This window comes from Mizuhopecten yessoensis, unplaced genomic scaffold (assembly GCF_002113885.1).
Source record: "Mizuhopecten yessoensis strain PY_sf001 unplaced genomic scaffold, ASM211388v2 scaffold6443, whole genome shotgun sequence".
Classification (NCBI taxonomy): Eukaryota; Metazoa; Mollusca; class Bivalvia; order Pectinida; family Pectinidae; genus Mizuhopecten; species Mizuhopecten yessoensis.
This window is the reverse complement of record NW_018406552.1, coordinates 1,139,934-1,160,004: the sequence shown is the minus strand read 5'-3', so window position 1 is coordinate 1,160,004 and position 20,071 is coordinate 1,139,934. Positions and strand designations below refer to the sequence as shown.

At 35.5% G+C, this 20,071-nt stretch overlaps 2 protein-coding genes across 3 annotated transcripts; both read left to right on the top strand.

Annotated features, from left to right (window-relative positions):
- Positions 1-2,649: 2,649 nt before the first annotated feature.
- Positions 2,650-10,338, top strand: LOC110452179. Of its 2 annotated transcripts, none has more exons than XM_021500545.1 (2): positions 2,650-2,779; positions 7,415-10,338. In XM_021500545.1, the coding sequence occupies exon 2, from the start codon at positions 7,455-7,457 to the stop codon at positions 9,066-9,068; it is 1,614 nt and encodes a 537-aa protein (XP_021356220.1). In that variant the 5' UTR covers positions 2,650-2,779; positions 7,415-7,454; the 3' UTR covers positions 9,069-10,338. The 2 variants fall into 2 exon arrangements, with proteins under 2 accessions (XP_021356220.1, XP_021356221.1); XM_021500546.1 differs by lacking the exon at positions 2,650-2,779 and adding an exon at positions 5,830-5,941.
- A 2,330-nt stretch (positions 10,339-12,668) lies between these two features.
- Positions 12,669-18,149, top strand: LOC110452180 (calmodulin-2-like). The gene is made up of 5 exons (XM_021500548.1): positions 12,669-12,986; positions 15,788-15,885; positions 16,111-16,254; positions 17,270-17,515; positions 17,870-18,149. The coding sequence occupies exons 2-5, from the start codon at positions 15,810-15,812 to the stop codon at positions 17,899-17,901; spliced, it is 498 nt and encodes a 165-aa protein (XP_021356223.1). The 5' UTR covers positions 12,669-12,986; positions 15,788-15,809; the 3' UTR covers positions 17,902-18,149.
- Positions 18,150-20,071: the final 1,922 nt, after the last annotated feature.

The window sequence follows — 20,071 nt, the reverse complement described above, 5'->3', positions numbered from 1 at the left end:
GCGTAGCATACGCAGGCAACAAGAGTCTGGTTGAACGATATTAATGCAGACGAGATCATGTACAGCGGAAGGTACATTATTTCAAGTGTTATTCATATCATTAATTGAATTATAGCTTACATGTGCCAAACAAAACAAATATATTTTGATTACATCTATAAAGGACAGCTATGTGATTGACGTGGCGTAAAAAGACGTCTGTGGTACGCCAACAATGTTAGGTCAAGCTATAAGATTGTGACGTCACAATTAAACTACCACAGGCCCTTGTTGTTCATTTTCACTGACAGCAAATGCTGTTTTCTACGTGTGAAAAGACGAAAAAGGTAAGAAAATTTGTTTTCACAATTAAACTTCCCCTTTTCAGTGATAAGTATGTGATATAAGTAAAAAGTTGCACGCCTCTGCTGTTATTTCCCTTAAGTCCGTGTTACCCTTATGTACAGAGAGAAAACCTCGATATTTCCAACATCTCGAATAATTCCAGATGTGTTTGAGTGATAATAATTAGAGTGAGCGATTTTTCATACAAAAAAGTATTAGTCTATGGCAAGCCAAGTTGTCATTTATTCATGGAGCAATGTTGATCCAGTACTTAACCAAATTATATAAGATATCTTATAAACATATAAGATATCTTATATTCACATAAGATATCTTATAAACATATAAGTTATCTTATAAACATATAAGATATCTTATAAACACATAAGATATCTTATAAACATATAAGATATCTTATTTAAAGTTTATGAGATATCTTATATCTTATAAAAGATATAAGATATCTCATAAACTTTTCTTTATAAGATGTCTTATTTATTATATAAGATAATTATATAATATGTAAGATATCTTATATCTTTTATAAGATATCTAAATTAAATTTTCTTTATAAGATTTCTAATATATTATATAAGATATCTCATAAAAGATATAATATATAAGATATCTCATTTAAATATATTTTTAAGATATCTTATATCTTTTATGAGATATCTTATATAATATATGAGATATCTTATAAAGAAAAGTATATAAGATATCTTATTAAGTATATAAGATATCTGATTTATTATATTAGATATATTATAGAGTATATAAGACATCTTATAAAGTATATAAGGTATCTCATAAAGTATATAAGATATCTTAAACAATTTGGTTAAGTACTGGATCAACATTGCTCCATGAATAAATGACAACTTGGCTTGCATTATGAGTCCATTCAATTCCGATTCAATTCCGATATGATTTCCACGGCATCATATACATCTGACGCTACATCGTCCTCGATACTCCAGTGGTTACGTTCGCTTTCGTGTTCTGCACCCCTAGAATATGTCATAGCAAAATCAAAGGCTCGGTGACAAAACTAGTTCGATCCTTTGATGTACATCAAAAGAATTGACTGGCTTTGAAGTTGGGTGTCGCTCCTTTGTAATCTTCAAAGGACATGTTTCTGCAAATAACTAGTAGCGTGCCCTTATTGTTTTGCAATAATACATCCCAGGGGTGTAGAGAGCGAAAGTGACCATTACCCCTTTAGTATCGAGGCCATCTTCGATATCCAGGTGTTACGTTCACTTTCGCTCTCTACATCCCTGGAATATGTCATAGCAAAATTAAAGGCACGAAGAGAGCTGTTTGACTGGTCTCAGGTAGCAAATACTGACCAATCGCTAGGCTGATACCTGTCCTTTGAAGATTACAAAGGGGAGACGCCCGACTTCAGAGCCGGTCAACTTTTACCGTTACGTGACCGCGAGATTCTTTTGATGTATATCAAAGGATTGAATTAGTCTCCTTGTCTCATCAACAAGGTGGCGCACACTGAGCCTTCAATTTTGCTATGACATATTCCAGGGGTGTAGAGAGCGAAAGTGATCGTAACCCCTGGATATCGAGGATGTATCGAGGATGACTTCAGTCAAATGTTGTTGCCGGGTTTATCTCCCTTTGACTATAATCATTTCCCATGCTTACTCGGTATCAGTAGCAGTCGTATTAGGCAAACCAGGGGCAATTCAGTGTATGGTGTTACCTGCTGCATGTTGTAAGAGGCATATAATGTAAGAATCCTCTGCAGAGTTTGTGATTGGCTAGTGTCCTCCCCTTGAGATAAAGATCGCGACCCCAATGAATCTGTTCGATCTGTACATGAATAACACACTTTGTTTGTACCGTTAAATTCAAAAGCCAACAGAGAAGTATGTCAATGCTACCATTACCCGAAGAACATTTTGACAGCTTGGTTGTCTGGCGATATTGTTACGGTGCACCTAAGCGGAATGTCTATATACATCTGTGTCTGTGTGTATTATTAGTAATAACCAGAAGGCCTTACGCATGTCAACATGATTTGTATTGCTTGACGGCTTTAAATGCATAAAATATAGCTTCTGTTAAACAACTGGCCTGTTTCACTTCTTTTTTAAAGCTGTTATTTTTAATAATTGAATGATTAAATGCCATAACATTGATTTTCGTTACTTTAAACATTTTCATACTGAGATGACATGCATCTAGCAAGCTTGGCGTACATTTTGACCCTTATTGCATTGTTGAGAACTTGGCAGGCTTGCTGCCTCTATTCAGAAAATCGAAACTAAAAACCCCGATACCGTTCGTGGAAAGGTCCCAGCTTTATAGTAAATGTGTCGGTAAAACCCAGCCACAGCATTGGTAAAGGATAGACCGGCATGTAAACCGCACGTTCTGTTCGGGGGAAATATTCGTCCTCGTTAGGATACACTCCGAGGTTGGTGAAGATTCACAGGTAGGTGTTTGTTAATAGGGTCTAATGTTAGGGGAAATATTCGTCCTCGTTAGGATACACCCCGAGGTTGTGAGGATTCACAGGTAGGTGTTTGTTGATAGGGTCTTTTGTTAGGGGGAAATATTCGTCCTCGTTAGGATACACTCGGAGGTTGGTGAAGATTCACAGGTAGGTGTTTGTTGATAGGGTCTTTTGTTAGGGGGAAATATTCGTCCTCGTTAGGATACACTCGGAGGTTGGTGAAGATTCACAGGTAGGTGTTTTTTAATAGGGTCTAATGTTAGGGGGAAATATTCGTCGTCGTTAGGATACCCCCCGAGGTTGTGAGGATTCACAGGTAGGGGTTTGTTGATAGGGTCTAATGTTAGGGGGACATATTCGTCCTCGTTAGGATACACCCCGAGGTTGGTGAAGATTAACAGGTAGGTGTTTGTTGATAGGGTCTAATGTTAGGGGGACATATTCGTCCTCGTTAGGATACACCCCGAGGTTGTAAAGATTCATAGGTAGGTGTTTGTTAAAAGGGTCTAATGTTAGGGGGGAATATTCGTCCTCGTTAAGATACACCCCGAGGTTGTGAGGATTCACAGGTAGGTGTTTGTTGATAGGGTCTTATGTTAGGGGGAAATATTCGTCCTCGTTAGGATACACCCCGAGGTTGGTGAAGATTCACAGGTAGGTGTTTGTTGATAGGGTCTAATGTAAGGGGGAAATATTCGTCCTCGTTAGGATACACCCCGAGGTTGTGAGGATTCACAGGTAGGTGTTTGTTGATAGGGTCTAATGTTAGGGGGACATATTCGTCCTCGATAGGATACACCCCCTGGTTGTAAAGATTCACAGGTAGGTGTTTGTTAATAGGGTCTAATGTTAGGGGAAATATTCGTCCTCGTTAGGATACACCCCGAGGTTGTGAAGATTCACAGGTAGGTGTTTGTTGATAGGGTCTAATGTTAGGGGGAAATATTCGTCCTCGATAGGATACACCCCCTGGTTGTGAAGATTCACAGGTAGGTGTTTGTTGATAGGGTCTAATGTTAGGGGGAAATAGTCGTCCTCGTTAGTATATACCCCGAGGTTGTGAGGATTCACAGGTAGGTGTTTGTTGATAGGGTCTAATGTTAGGGGGAAATATTCATCCTCGTTAGGATACAACGCGAGGTTGTGAAGATTCACAGGTAGGTGTTTGTTGATAGGGTCTAATGTTAGGGGGAAATATTCGTCCTCGATAGGATACACCCCCTGGTTGTGAAGATTCACAGATAGGTGTGTGTTGATAGGGTCTAATGTTAGGGGAAATATTCGTCCTCGTTAGGATACAACGCGAGGTTGTGAAGATTCACAGGTAGGTGTTTGTTGACAGGGTCTTATGTTGGAGGCAAATATTCGTCCTCGATAGGATACACCCCCTGGTTGTAAAGATTCACAGGTAGGTGTTTGTTGACAGGGTCTAATGTTAGGGGGAAATATTCGTCCTCGTTAGGATACACCCCGAGGTTGTAAAGATTCAAAGGTAGGTGTTTGTTGACAGGGTCTTATGTTAGAGGGAAATATTCGTCCTTGATAGGATACATCCCGAGGTTGTGAAGACTCACAGGTAGGTGTTTGTTGATAGGGTATAATGTCCTATGAACAGCTAAAGTCATTTAAGGAAGTGTCACAATTAGGTCAAAATAGTTATGACTAAGATAATGTTATTTTGATTCTAGATAAATTAGCTTTTATTTCACGATATGTTTACATGTCAAAAGCAACTTTGTTTCATATTTCATAATTTCTCACTATACATGAACAACAAATACCATTCTACATGTATTATATTCTGGCGGTTACTTCTAGCAAATGACGCATTATTACAAATTTTAACCATAATATAATGGAACAGCTTTTCACTTCACCTGGCTCGAAGCTCCTGTAAACTTATGTCATGGTGTGTTGTTCTTCGTCCGTCAATTTTTTGTTTAAACGACTTCTTCTTCAGATTTTGTTGACATATGGTTATGCTATTTCGCCAGTCGGTACCTTGGATAAACTGCTATAAAGTTACCTCAATTAAGTGACCTTGGCCTACTTTCAAGGTCACATGGGCCAACTACCTTAAACTTAAAAACAAACATCTTCCGATTAATCAGCAGGCTCAGAGTCAAGATACTAGGCCAGTAAGTACCTGACATAAAGTGCTATAAAATGTCTTACCTTGCAATAACTTACCTTAGCCAACTTTCGAAATCAAAAGGGTCGAATGTGTTGAAAACCTTTAAACGAAATCTTCTGAATAATCAAGAGGTCTAGAGCAATGGTATTTGGCCAGTAGGCACCTGGCATGGAGTGCTCTTAGGATTGAGAGATATTTGAAATTGCCCAGTTTGAGATGTGTCCAGAAGCCATAACTCAGTAAAAAACAGAACAAGAAGTGAATATGTATTTCATGTAAGTGTATTCAAAGGAGTAAATTTGTAAATTTCAACTCAAAATATAAATTAGAAAGGAAATTATTGAGAAAACAAAACACATTTCGCTTGAAAATTACCTAAAATAAACAAACGTCAATCGGAAACAATTCGGGATTTTCCGTAAAAGTTTGACTTGACGTTGCGACATGATTGGTCCCCGATAACACTACAAGTATAACGATAGAGCCTTTTTTAAATAGAAATGGAAATATTAAAAAATGCATTTAAACGGTGATCTTTTCCCACAGTTTCAGCAGTTTCAGCAGCACACATTTTGCCTCCAAGATGGATTCACTACCCTTGTGTTCCTTTATCGTGTTCGTACCAGTTGTACCGATTCGGTACGGTATCAAATAATGGAACGCCATTAAATCGCACGTGAGTTTCAAAGATAGCTGCCGTCACTATTAAAATGCCCTTCAATTATGAAAAGCGATGATTTTTCCCATTGATTAGGGAATACGATTCAAACAGTGCGTTTCTTTAAATAAACAAATGAATAGTCGGTATTTCGTGTCACATCCATTTCGCCCGGCATTTTGTGTTTACGCAAATCAACCAATCGCTGTCCAGGTAGTAGCGAGGGGAGCAGAAATGTTAACGTTGCTGTAGCCTAATATAGGATGCTGATTTTCATTTCCGATCCGTACATTTCTATGAATTCATCGGTGTCATGAAGAGATCAATATACCTGAGTAAATCTACAAGGGTAAAATATCCATTCACTTTGACTGATTGTAATCCTTGCTAGCTGTACTCGGACTGCATCAACAACAGGGTTCATTACAAATGTCTGAAATACATATACTGATATGGGTCACAGTGTGTGTTTATGTGTGCTGTGACCCATTTCAGTATAGCATATATGTATTTCAGACATTTGCAACGAACCCCTCTGATCAATCCTACTAATTACAAATTTAGAATGGGGAAATTCAATGTGAATGTGTGCTTTTCACTTTAACTCTAAACATTGTTTCAAAGCAAAAAGGTTTACACTATTTCTAAATATTATCAGACTAGATCTTAACATCTATTTTTAGTTGTCAAGTGCCTGTGATTGAGTATATGATTGTTTACTTTAGTATGTACACCTATGTCACACTGTGCTTGTTTTGTCTTCTCTCCCCCAAGTAAATCTTTTCAGCCTAATTTCAATCCCAACTCTTCACGGAAAGTGTAGGGAGTTGTCTTTTTGTAGAATACAAATGTATCCCAATAGATTGATATGGAATAGGCCTACTCCAACTTAATCATGAAAAATCCACGCAGTAGGATTATCAAATAAGCATCAAGTCAGGATGTGTTTCTTACTATAATAAGACTGGTAAAGGCCTTGTTAGAGCACAATAAAAAAGATAATTAAAATCATTTTCACCTACATGTGTAATATAAATGTGTAACATGTATCAAAATTAATTGTGGGGACTGAGTTGTGTTGTCATACAAATGTTGTTTAGGTATAAAGTTAATATTGATATAAAAAAAATATGTTACAATGAAAAAAACCTCTGTTAAGTGTAAGAAAGAGGATTCAAGATTGAAGTCAAATATAAGCTATTACAAGAGATACCAAAGAACTACTTACACTATATATACAGATAAAAACCAGAATACTGTATTGGTATACCATCAATCGAATCAAAATGGAATTTCAATGTACATCCAGTTAATGCATACATGTACTAACATAGTGAAGAAAAACCAATACTTAATTTCCTGTTTTAAGACTAGTTTTTCTGAAATCATGAAAGTTACAATATACATGATAAGCAACAAGTTTTTAGAAATTAATTTAAAACAAATATTCAAATGCATCATATTTTGTTTCTCTTTGTCGAAAAAGTAAGGAAATTCTTTCTATCAAGTACCTATAAGTACGGGGATAATCCTGGAGGGGGCCATGGGGACATTGACCCCTCCATGTTCCAATTTTCTTTTACCGGTACAACTGGTACGAACCCGATAAAGGAACGCACGGTCCATCATTATTTTTCTAAGAAGAATTTCACTCATGTCTGGTATTGCATACAGCACAAAGGGTTTATAACTATTGACAAGAAAATAAGTTGTTATAAGCTTTAAATGTCCTTCAAAATAAATCAGGTCTTTCGAAATAGTATTTTAGTAAATGTTTCTTCATTAGGTTGCATAAATCATTAGCCTATCTATATATTTGCAGATACCAGTCTTAGGATAACAGCGCCGGGAATACCGCCAATATGCTTTCCGCTTTAAAAGAAACGTTCAAAAAAGCTTCAGTAACTGCTTTGAAAGCAGCAACGACAAGAACAGAAGCTGCCACAAAAGTGATGAAAACAGCCATGACAGCGGCAGCAGGACAAGAGGCTGCCACGAGAGCAACGAAAACAGCCATGAAAGCCGCCACAACCGGAACAGAGGCGGTCATTCAGGCGATGAAAACAACGAAAACAGCATTAAAAGCCGCAAAAACAGAAACAAATTCTGCAACAACGAAAGCAACAAAATCAGCCCTGAAAGCAGCCACAAAAGGAACAGAAGAAGCGATGAAGGCGATGAAAACAGCCATGACAGCGGCAGCAGGAGAAGAAGCTGCCACGAGAGCAACGAAAACAGCCATGAAAGCCGCCACAACAGGAACAGAAGCAGCCATGAAGGCGATAAAAATAACCATGACAGCTGCAACATCAGGGACAGAAGCTGCCACAAAAGCGACGAACACAGCAATGAAAGCCGCAACATCAGGGACAGAAGTAGCAATGAAGGCGATGAAAAAAAGCGTGACAGCAGGGGCTGGAGAGGAAGCTGTCAAAAAAACGATGAAAACTGCCATCAAAGCTGCCAAAACAGGAACAGAAGCTTGCATGAAGGTTACTAATTATGTCAGGAAAACAGCAAAACCAGGCAAGAGGGTAGTCCTCGAGCACATTACGGAGTCCAATTCGAAGCAAAAAGGAGCGTCTGCTTCAGATACCGAACAATTATCTGACTTGAACAAAACTTTGCACGTTATACAAAAGAAAATTCACGAATTGCAAAATGACGTCAAAATCATAAGAAAAGGTCTAACCAGTCAAGAACTGAAAGAAAATGTTCGAGATCTTACTGTTAAAAACGAAGCAATAGAAAATGAAAAAACAACAGAGGCAGAGGACGTGTATTATAAGCAAAACGTATCACCCGTTTTGACAACAAAAAGAGCAAAAAACTCATGTTACACTTTAGGAGATGCTGACCTAAATAAAGGAGCAGACACCACAAGAAATAAATATGTAGAGATTTGGGTTCTAGATGGCAATGGTATAGCACGGAAACCAATCAACGAATCTTCCGATACCCCGACAGAAAATCTAATACAACGAATCATTCAGTTTTTAAGGCGCCTAATGGGGAACATCGATATCGAAGCATTGATCAAATTCATAAATAGACTGCAAAAGAACAACCGCGTCAGTGTCGGCAAATACATAACTAAGGTTTGCTTGGACGGGATGATACCAGGGGCGAAAATTGTTTTGGATTTAGCTGATGGTATCTATCACATCCATCAAGGAAACAACATGACCGGGGTATTTTATCTGGTCGCAGGTATAGGGGCATACGCATCTGATCAGGACTTTGATGCTCTACCTATTTCAACAGTGGAAGTTGACGCTAACCAATCTGTATGTGTCTCTATTGTGAATGTTGAGAGTCTCATCACAGCTCCGAATGTTGAGACACTCATCTCAACTGTGAATGTTGAGACATCAATATCAACTGTAAATGCTGAAACACCCATCTCAAATGTTAATGTTATAACTAAATATGCTATCCTTGTGGCAGTGACTCCAAAAGACGACGGAAACAGTTAAGAGAAATCATTTGACATCATTCAACGATTCAAAATTAAATGAAAACAGCATGGGTGAAACGGAAATGTCCTAAAATAAAATATAGGTTATATAATAGTATGATGATATTGTTATTAATGTATACATGTTGTTTCAAAAAAAAGATTGGATTCTGAGTAGCTCAAACCATGTACGTATGCATGTATGTATGTATGTACGCATGCATCTATGTGTGTATGCATGCATGTGTGAGCGTGTGTGTGTGTAGGAGTGCATACATTAACGTACGTGGGTGCATAACTATGCATGCAGCCATGCACAAACATGTGCGCAAGTAAATATAATTCATGTATGTATGTATGTGGGTAGGTATGTACTAACGTACGTATGTGTGTATGTAGGTATGTATGATAGATATATGTGGTTAGGATATGTGTGGGGATGCATACATGGAAGTTTGTGTGCGATCATATGTAAAAAGAAATAGCGGAGTTGCTAATATAGTAATAGATCAATTGACTTCTGATTTATTATCTTATGACGTATTTGAATAAGATTCTTAATCAATGACCATTGTATTCATATGATAATATATATCATATGTAAAGTAAGTCATGTGGATGGTCTTTCCCGATGCAAACAGTCTAGTGGAAACGGATATACCAGGAGGACAAGAATGAACAGGAGAACGATTGAACAATTGATCAGCAATAGTGTATGGAATGCGAACAGTCTATCACAACAGCTGTCTGCGTAGGGAAAAAGCATCCACAGGATTATGAGTATCATAGAGTATATTTTATATTAGCATTATAATGCAGCTTGTTAATTAATATCTTACTTATATGCATATATATCCCTTTCTTGAAACAGTATGAAAATCAATCATAAAGTGTATTAACGATGACGCAACTGAAGGATTTTTTCTTGATCACAATACACTGATTTTATGAATATAACGTATTTTGTACATGTACCATATTTTACACTGCATTTCCCGTACTCTATTCTAACTTCCCCTGTAATTTATGCACGTCACTATCCCTAAGCTTTAGTTGATAATGCTGGTTACGATGAAAGGTAACAGATTTATATAAGTGTATTAAAACTTGTTTCTGTCTCCAATTCATTTATGTTTAATCATATTTGTAATATGTATTACATATGTTATGTGAATAAAACAAAGTTTAAACTAACTCAAAAACGCTATATCAACAGTATCAATGTTTTAATTAACCCTGCAACTACAGAAAAGGCGTCTAACGTGAATTTCTCCAAACGTTGGAGAGAGAGAGAGAGAGAGAGAGAGAGAGAGAGAGAGAGAGAGAGAGAGAGAGAGAGAGAGAGAGACGGGGTATTAATATCTGTTAGAGTCACGAATGGTTTATTTGCTGAGTATGCATTTTCGCGTTGAATTAATAAGGGTAAAAATATAAACAAGCAAATATCATAGATATATAGTATATGTAGATTTCATATACATTGTCAACGTAAAAGTTCTACTCTGTAATCAGTAAACAAAGTTACAACGCGATAACATCTACTAATTTACAGTGTTTACTAAAATCTGGACTTAAAATTTTGCTATTGATATACCATAGCATATCCCGCTTATAATACCATCCCCACTCTACAGTGTAATTATTAGTTTCTGCAATGTGTCAATCCCTTATTATGAAGATGTGCTTTTTAAAATGAGCCTGCTAAAATGTCATACTGTATTAATTATCAATACCTTAAAAGAAGAAAACAGAATATAAATGTACCATATCGTCAACACAAACAAACTGGGGAGACATCAAAACGAAACGAAAGGCACGTTGGTAAGACTTTAATATCCCACCACTGGTTAGTTCTCTTTTAAGCCCAGAAACTATAGCCATAGATATAAAATTCTGTCGCAGATTTGCTTGTAATCGCATCAGTGATATAACTATACATTTGTGGGAGAATATTGTGATGCCTGCTTGCAAGTTTGAAACAATTGTTGTTCTATTTACTTGAAAATGTACTTAAAGTTAATTAGTATTCTTGTAATTAACTAAAATGTGAATTTTGACATGCTAAAAACTGCCAATTACAGGGAGCGAGGCATCCGTATCTTACAGACACATTTCTATATTTTTGAAAATATGTCATCGTTACATAAAAAATGATTCATTTAGAATTGGCCTTGGTTACATATGGGAAACAGAAATAAATGATGATATGTGTTATAATGTTATTAGAGAAAGACTTATTGATATATATAGACAAGAATGCAAAGAAAACGTAAGAACATCTTCAAAGGGATATATCTATACATATCTTTATAACCAGTTTGATTTACAGTGTTACTTAAGAAAACCATTATCTAGAGAATATTTGAAAGAGATTACAAAAATTAGGTTATCTGCTCATAATCTAAATATAGAAAAAGGTAGATATCAAAATATTGAGCGTAGTCTTAGAGTGTGTACTGTATGTAATTTAAATGACGTTGAAGATGAGTTTCATTTTATGTTGAAATGTCCATGTTATTCGGATTTGCGTGTTAAATTTTTGAAAAAGTACTATGTAAAAAAAACGAGCATGTTTAAAATGATAAATCTATTGAATGTAAATAACACAAAAGAACTTGTCAATTTGGCCAAATATATAAAAGCGGCAAATGTAAGAAGAAACAAATTAACTTAATTTGTTACACTCTCCATACTGTTTGTACATTGCATGTATTGTATTGTATGTATTGCATGTATTGTATTGTATTGTCTGTAGATATTGCAAATATATCTTACTCTTGAAACCGATGGGTCAAACGACCCAAGGTAATAAAGAACTTGAACTTGAACATTGTAACAGAATTGATGCAAGGTCTCTTGTTTCCGGGATCTGACAACAGAATTGATGCAAGGTCTCTTGTTTCCAGGACCTGGCAACAGAATTGATGCAAGGTCTCTTGTTTCCGGGACCTGACAACATAATTGATGCAAGGTCTCTTGTTTCCGGGACCTGACAACAGGATGATTCAGCAGTTTCAAGCACTTCAGTCATGTGCCCAGAGAACTACGCGGCCCTTGGCCTCTTGTTTTGTAATAGTTTTCGTGTATGTCACTTCACTGGTGTACCAGTCGCTACTTAAATACCCATTTAGTATACATATATAGTCCATTAAGGTATTATTTACTTACATTACAGCTTAACTTACAAACGACCAGGCCTCGGTTGTTCAATGTTTGGTCAACTTTAACCAGTAGTCAGTGAACAACTCAGTTTGTTGTAAATAAGAAGCAATATCTTCCATGACAAAAGGAATCCACAAAATACATCAGTCTCTGGTCTGTCTTAACAACCCATAGCAGTGAAATGATGTGAGATGTTCTCGATTCTTTAAAACATTCTGTACTATATTTACAAACCAATGGATATTTCCATGCATCTGGTACGGTTGCTCAGAGCTTTGTTAGAGTTTATCAATGAATGGTTATAAAACAAACATTGTTTACAAACAACAAAATCCAGAACATCTGACATCATTTCACTGCTATTGGTATGTAAAGATATATCATATTGGTGTATTTTAAGAATTTATTTTGCTGTGAAAGAATCAGTGGTGAAAGTTACCCAATCTTTTAGCTACCGGGGACTTGAAGGATATAATACCAACCATATATATATATACATATATACTTACTGCTTATTATGTTATATGCACACCTACTTTCGAGCATGTAATCCAAACCTGGTCAATATGGCTGCCGTAAAATGTGTTTAAAGGTAACACAGACAAACTTAATTGCCCGATTCAATGTCAACATTTAATGTTACAAAGGAACGTTAACCGTGGGTAAATCACAGAGAAACGACCACGTGCACTGGATATAACTGGACTCCATATCAGGGAAAGACTCGGAAAAGAGTGGTGTTTTACCAAGGAGCTTGGTTGGATCTGTCCTTAAGGTGAGTTGAAAATTGTTATTATTAATAATGATATATAGTTATTATCTTTCAGGACTTTCAGAAGACCCTTTAGGGTGTGTTTTTCCACTTCACAAAATGAGTATTGACTCTAAGGGGTTTTAATGACTGGTCTATTTGAGATATTTTTTGACTCAGCAAAATTCAGGGGAAGTTCTTTTTGACTTCTGAAAGCCTTGAGTCTTTTATTTATTAAGAGTTGTTTAATATGTAATGTCAAGATAATCATTCGTTTCATTTGAATTTGGTTTGAAAATTATTGGATATGATAAACACAGTAGAGTACAACCTCGTTATATATTCATTAACTATTCCCCTTTGTATCTGCATGTCAACGTGCAGCAATTATGTAAGCTCATATTGAGTATTGAGATGCACCACATATGAAGAATCTATCATCCAAGTTCAGTTGGTATAGAACTTGCAGTTTTTAAAGAACAAACATAGCTTAATGTTAGAAAAGAACATCTTAACAAAGATGAAAAACACACTGAGCCAAGAAATCAAGGAAATCCAAATTCAACACTAAATACTATTAGGGTCATATATGGGTTTGAACTATACCCTGAAAGGGACACTTTGCAATTTTGGCTAATAGTGAGGTATAAGCGATCATTATAAGCAAAGAATTACATACAGATAAAATATTTTAGAGTCAAGAAAGGTTCTGATTAACTTTCTTCTGCAAACTAGCATTAGTTTTGAGAAAAAAGGTCTCTAAAATTCAATATATATATAAGATCGATATAATTAAGCTGTTTAAAGTATCAGTTCCTTAGAGCCGTTACACAAACAAACATTCTAAACACTCCGTCTCCAGCCGTGTTTAAGATCGAAGAGCAGACGACATACTCACTTCCGGTAGGTTTAGCCAGCAATCAGATTTATTCGTAAATATATAAAAAGACCCTCAGGACTTAAGACAGTGAAGGCTTGAAATACAGGTCAATAGGAACATGTGGCAATTATATGAAGCTTATATTGAGTATTGAGATGCACTACATATGAAGAATATATCATCCAATTTCAGTTGGTATAGAGCTTGCAGTTTTTAAAGAAAACAACATAGCTTAACGTTAGAAAAGAACAACTTAAACAAGTTGAAAAACACGCTGAACCAAGAAATCAAGGAAATACAAATACAACACTAAATACTATTAGGGTCATATATGGGTTTGAACTATACCCTGAAAGGGACACTTTGCAATTTTGGCTAATAGTGAGGTATAAGCAATCATTTTAAGCAGAACATCACATATAGATAAACTATTTTAGAGATTTCGATTACATTTCTTCTACAAACAAGCATTAGTTTTGAGAAATAGGTTTCTCAAAATGACATCCAGATAGAGAGCGCCGCACGGCATGTAAATTTAAAAAGTTGTTTTCAATGCAATTTCTAACCTTAAACCATAATCCAGTTAAGTAGATAAACAATTAAATGTCAGGAAAGTATCCTGTAGTGAAAATTGCAACATGAAAGTACTTCTTTGCATTGCCTGCCAATTTCTTGGCCGTTTTCCAACAGGTGCCCCATTTTGGGTTTTGTCCCGTTTGGGGTACACTGACTTATACTTTGGGTTACATTACAAAAGAGCGTGTGGTATTTTACTGTTGGACAGTAGTGCTGGTTTAAACTCCTTGGGCATTTTAACTTGTAAATGTACAAATATTGACTATTTTTAATATAGTGCTTTATAGTATCAAGTATTTGTATTAGGTGCTTTAGTAATGTTATGTATAAGCAATACATTACAAGATTTGACTAATATGCAGTGATGGTGTTATCTTTGTATTATAATGTTATTTTCACATTGATCTGTTTACCCCAAATTACGTTACATTTGATATATCACATGCACAGAAACACTACAGATTAGACAGGTTAGTTCAGTACCTGTGTGACTTGTGGGGTTAGTGTAAAGCTGACTTTAATTGGTTTTCTATTGTCTTCCTATATCAAAACTTTCTTTGTTCTCCAAAGAGTGGGGGAAATGAGAACACCACAACGTTAGTAATACAGTATTGACGCTGTGATGTGATATATGTTGGTATTACAATCAATCAATGTTTTATTATAGTGCCACGCATCATTAAATTCACAAACAATCATTCATAAAATATCATATACAGCGAGTTTATAAAAGATGCCCAGCCAATATCGGCTTATGAGACAAAATGAAAGTTAAGACCTAGCATGTATGCCTATAAAATATCCTCATAGTGTATTACATGTAAAAAAAACTGATAGAATAATAGAATCACATTACAGTTTATCAATAGTGCGATACATTATAATTTACAATTGTATTTACACATTTAAAAGCGACCGCATTCGTCTCACCATAAAATAAATTGTTTTAGAAAGTGAAAATTGAAGCGCATTATCCTGCAATAAATAAAACAATTTTTCAGTTGAAGTAAGTTCATTTAAAATAAATAAAGGAGTTCATTGCGTTTTTGAATAGATCATATCTGATATCACTATACACAGGACAGTCACAAAGAAAATGAGACTCATCTTCCACTATATTTACATATATATATATTACAATCTGATCAGGCGTAGTATGATGTTAACGAAAGCTGATGTAACAGATGATTTTTATCAGAATGATTGTCGTTAGGTTGACATTGTATTTTATTTTCGTGTTTTCTGTTGACAGTTTGGAATGTTCTTGGTTTTATTTTACTCACTACATATGTAATAAGCACTGGAAAATTAAAACGTATTTTTTTTTAATTTCTGACAATAATTTCTTATCCTTTCTTCTTATTTCTAGTGATTAATATAACCAAGGAACAATGTCGACCAAGGAGCGACAAGGGAAGGGAATACAGAAACGTGAAGGAAAGGAATTAACAGACGAGGACAAAAAAGGTGAGTTCATCACCAAACGTTTGTTACGAAGGTTTTGGTGTTTTACTTTATTAGATTGAACATTTTTTCTTCGGATAATCTAGCTGGTTTCCTCACACTTTTAATGTCCCCCTGACAAGTTAACATTCGGGTCAACAAGAGTGATTGATATAAGTTAACTTGTTTCAACATAATTGTTGAAAAAACAAAATTAATATTTAAAAATAACTTTGGTTCCTTTCACAGCAATCAGGAGGTCCTTTGATTCCCTGGACAGGGACCAGAATGGCCGTTTATGTGCCGAGGAAATTTACAAAGGAGTACAAGTGCTCGGTTTCAATCCTACCAAGTCAGAGGCCGTTGACATGATTTCGGATATAGACGAGAATGGTGAGTGTATGTATGTTTGTTTGGTGGGAACAGTGTATTTATTCTTCACGGTGCATCAACAAAATATCAACCAATGACTAGCTTTTGGCAAATGATACGACTGGCATTAATGATCAAGTCGGCAGTAGCACATCACCAAATTGCCAAGGACAATGCTCACTTACGTTCTCTGTAAATAAGGAATTTCGAGGATGGCAATAGCAATGAGTGTCAATGATAACGGCACCATTAACTAAAACATTATTGCTTACTTAACCACTTTCACTGAATCATTCTCTACCAAGAGTTGTCGACTGAAATGGGAAGAGATTTTCACTAAATATGACATCGCCAGTAATAAAAATATCTAAACAATAATAATATAATATACAACATTTGATATAACGCCCTGTCTAGCTAGAATAAGCCGCTCTAAAGCGCCTTACAGTACAAAGATGTACAATGTATATACAATCAGTACAATTAGCATATCATTAATCCATAATTTTGAGGAATTCGCAGAAGCTGCCTTATCAGGCGCTAACTACTAGTCCTTTGCCACATGGCTAATATCTTTCTATGTGTGGTTGACTGAGTGTGTGCCGGATATGTATTGTGTTCTGTTTGTAGTGGGACCGTGCTTCCAATGGTATCATTTATAGTGCCACCTCATTTGAATGCTACAGCACAGATACCGCAACATCCACCTCAGACCATTTTATACTCCACCTGGGTTGTTGGGGTTGCGTGGGCAGGAAAAAACACTTTCTCTGAATGTTCCATGCGTACGACGACTTCGGGGATCGAACCCCGGCCGCCTGCGTGTTGTCCACTCGACCAATCCGACCGTAAACGAACAAATCATCATTTCAACGGATTGGGGCATGATGATGTCCAATGATTTGGATATATTATCTGTTACTGATTGAGACATAGTATCACTAACTCACACTGGAAACAGATCACCCTATGATAATCGCATTTCGTGCATGTAATATCTTTCTTGTGTCAACTTTTATTGTTTTAATATTTTTAGGAAATGGTCACATAGAATTTGAGGAATATGAAGAAATGATGAGAAAACGAATGTCTGCTATGGAATATGAAAAGAATTTGCTTCGTGATGCTTTTAAAAAGTTTGACAAAGACGGTGATGGTACGATAAGTCCAGAGGAACTCCAAAAGTCACTTTGTAAAAGTGGGGATAAGATGGATATTGCAGATGTGAACGAAATGTTCTTATTGGCCGATCATAACAGTGATGGCAAACTTAATTATGAAGGTAGAGTAATGTCTCCATTTTATGTACACAGTCAACAAATGTCTCCAACATATTTAAACGTAATTCATCGAAAATGGCACGCTTCACAAACTTTATACATTAAATTCAAGATAATAAAACATTAAGTTCCAGACAATAATGGAGAAATGTAAGGTATCTTATCTGCTGGAATGAGTTTTTTCCTTGCTATCCCATGTGATAGGAAAGAGTATCTGACAAAAACGGGAATGCACCTGAAAAATGTGGGGGGAAAGCGACTAAATCGATGAAACGAATCCGACAAAATCATAAAGTAATATTTAACCTTATCTTTAATCCATCCATTAACTTAATAACTCTTCTTTTTCTTTACAGAATTTGTGGAGATGTTTCAGGAACAATTTTGATGTTGGGAGTAAATTTGTTTATTTTGTAACAGACTCGATAATCGACGTATCACGACTAAGATGCATGCATGCTCAAACTGTATAGTGCTAAATTATATCGATTCACATATGTTTGTCTTTATTTCCTCAAGTTTGACAACTTGTGGTTAGAACTTCAGTTAAAATAGAAAACGCGCTCAGTATCAAAACCAAGCCTTGGCTTAATGCATTGTGAAGTATCAGCATTTTGTTTGAAATAAAAACCTCAATATATTTCACAAAGTGTGTATCTCGTTTATACGACAGAAGAACGTCATAGCTTCCATTAAAGACATAATTAGCAGCTCTGTTATTCACAAAGGTGAAAAAAATGACTAATGCATCTGTTAACTTTTTTAACAAGATGTGGGGTTTAACACTAGAAAGCACATCCAGCCATTTTTTTTAGTGTATATAAACATTTCACAAGGATCATATACAGATAACAACAACTTAACAAACGACATACCATTGAATTTATTTAGCACTCGGAACTAACAGACTTATAGAAATTGTGATTCGCGAAAACCGGAAACAAAATCACAAAAAGTTTCACACCCGCGAAAATAAACAACTATACAGTACCCGTCTCATTTCTCTAAGACAACTAGTAATTAAACAGCCATACCTATGGAATGCATTAGAACTATTAAGATTTGTCCTTAAACCTTAACACCCGAAATGGTTTGGTCTGATATTCTGTTTAAATTAAAAGAGATTATTTTATGAGATTTGACCATATAATACGGGAACACTATATATACATTGTATGTATACATCGCTTTATTCAAACATAATAAAGTGCACGTGGTTGCTATATTTTATTTCGATCAATAAAAGTTAAATTTACTGACAAGGAATTCATCAGAAACCCTGGGATATTCACTTTTAATCCGAAATTCGCAAAATGTAACGATCACTGTAGCTATTAATAAGATTTAAGTTTAAATTTCTTTACAACTATAATTTAAATATATCAGACGAAGATAATACTTGTATACGGGTACAAATATCTCATTGAAGGTCACTGAAATCGAACAGATGAAAGTTCGACGTTACTGTGACGATTAATAGAGTTGCATAAACACAAAATTTGTAATTGTTATGTTATTTGTATGTAGTATCCGCATAAAAAATCCGTATATCAGACTCATCTACGTTTCTTTTTATATAAGATAATCAATATGCTTCTGAAACACACACATTACACACGTCACCCTTCCTAAACTTACACAAAATACATCTCAATCACACTTAACAAACGTGTATCTTACATGCGCCAATTACATATTCGATTATTATCAGCAACAGAAGAAAAAAATCGATTCAAGTAAAATGTAATTATATTCTTACAAATCACTATTAACAGTGAAAAATTCCAAGAGAATGCTGAAGCTTCAAAATCTCAAAATCGATAAAACGAGGGCAAAATATGAAATGGTAGACTTAAACGGAGACCATTAAAAACGTACAAGGAGATCTAAAATAATACCAGGTGTTCCGAAAGGAAAACATCATCAGAAATGTCATGTCCTGTGGTTAGAATAGAGTCGATGACATATCGTCAATATATGTTTTATCTTAATTTCAACAATAATTTGAATAAAAAATAGTAATTTACGAAGAACGTTACCATAAGAGTGGGACATGTTCTATACCACGACCAGTTTTCTGGTGAAAGAGTCACAAAGTGGGAGCTTCCATTTACGTTATTTCATACGGTTATAGTTTCTAGTAATAATTATTTCATGTATTCTACTTGATTTTATACTGAATTATAACCTTCACGGTAATCGTATATCACTGTTGCCCTGTTCAAAATGACCAAAATCAAGTCACCGTACTCCACTCCTTTTGTTTTCATAGTTAGCCGGGTAAAATGCATTATGTTTCGTTATTTTAAACGTCGTTTAAAACTTCACCAATTTAATTTTTAGTGTTGATATGTGTACTATTAAGAATAAACATATAGTGGCCTAGTTACAACTGTCATACATGTATAAAAAAAAATAAAAAAATATCTAGTTCTATTATCATCTTTGGTAATTTCGATGCATGACGAATTTGTCTTCACAAACGTTAGTAGTATCTGCAAATAAACTGATGTACTGTCTCAATCTGGCCAACATGTTTTTTAGTGTGTACCACCACG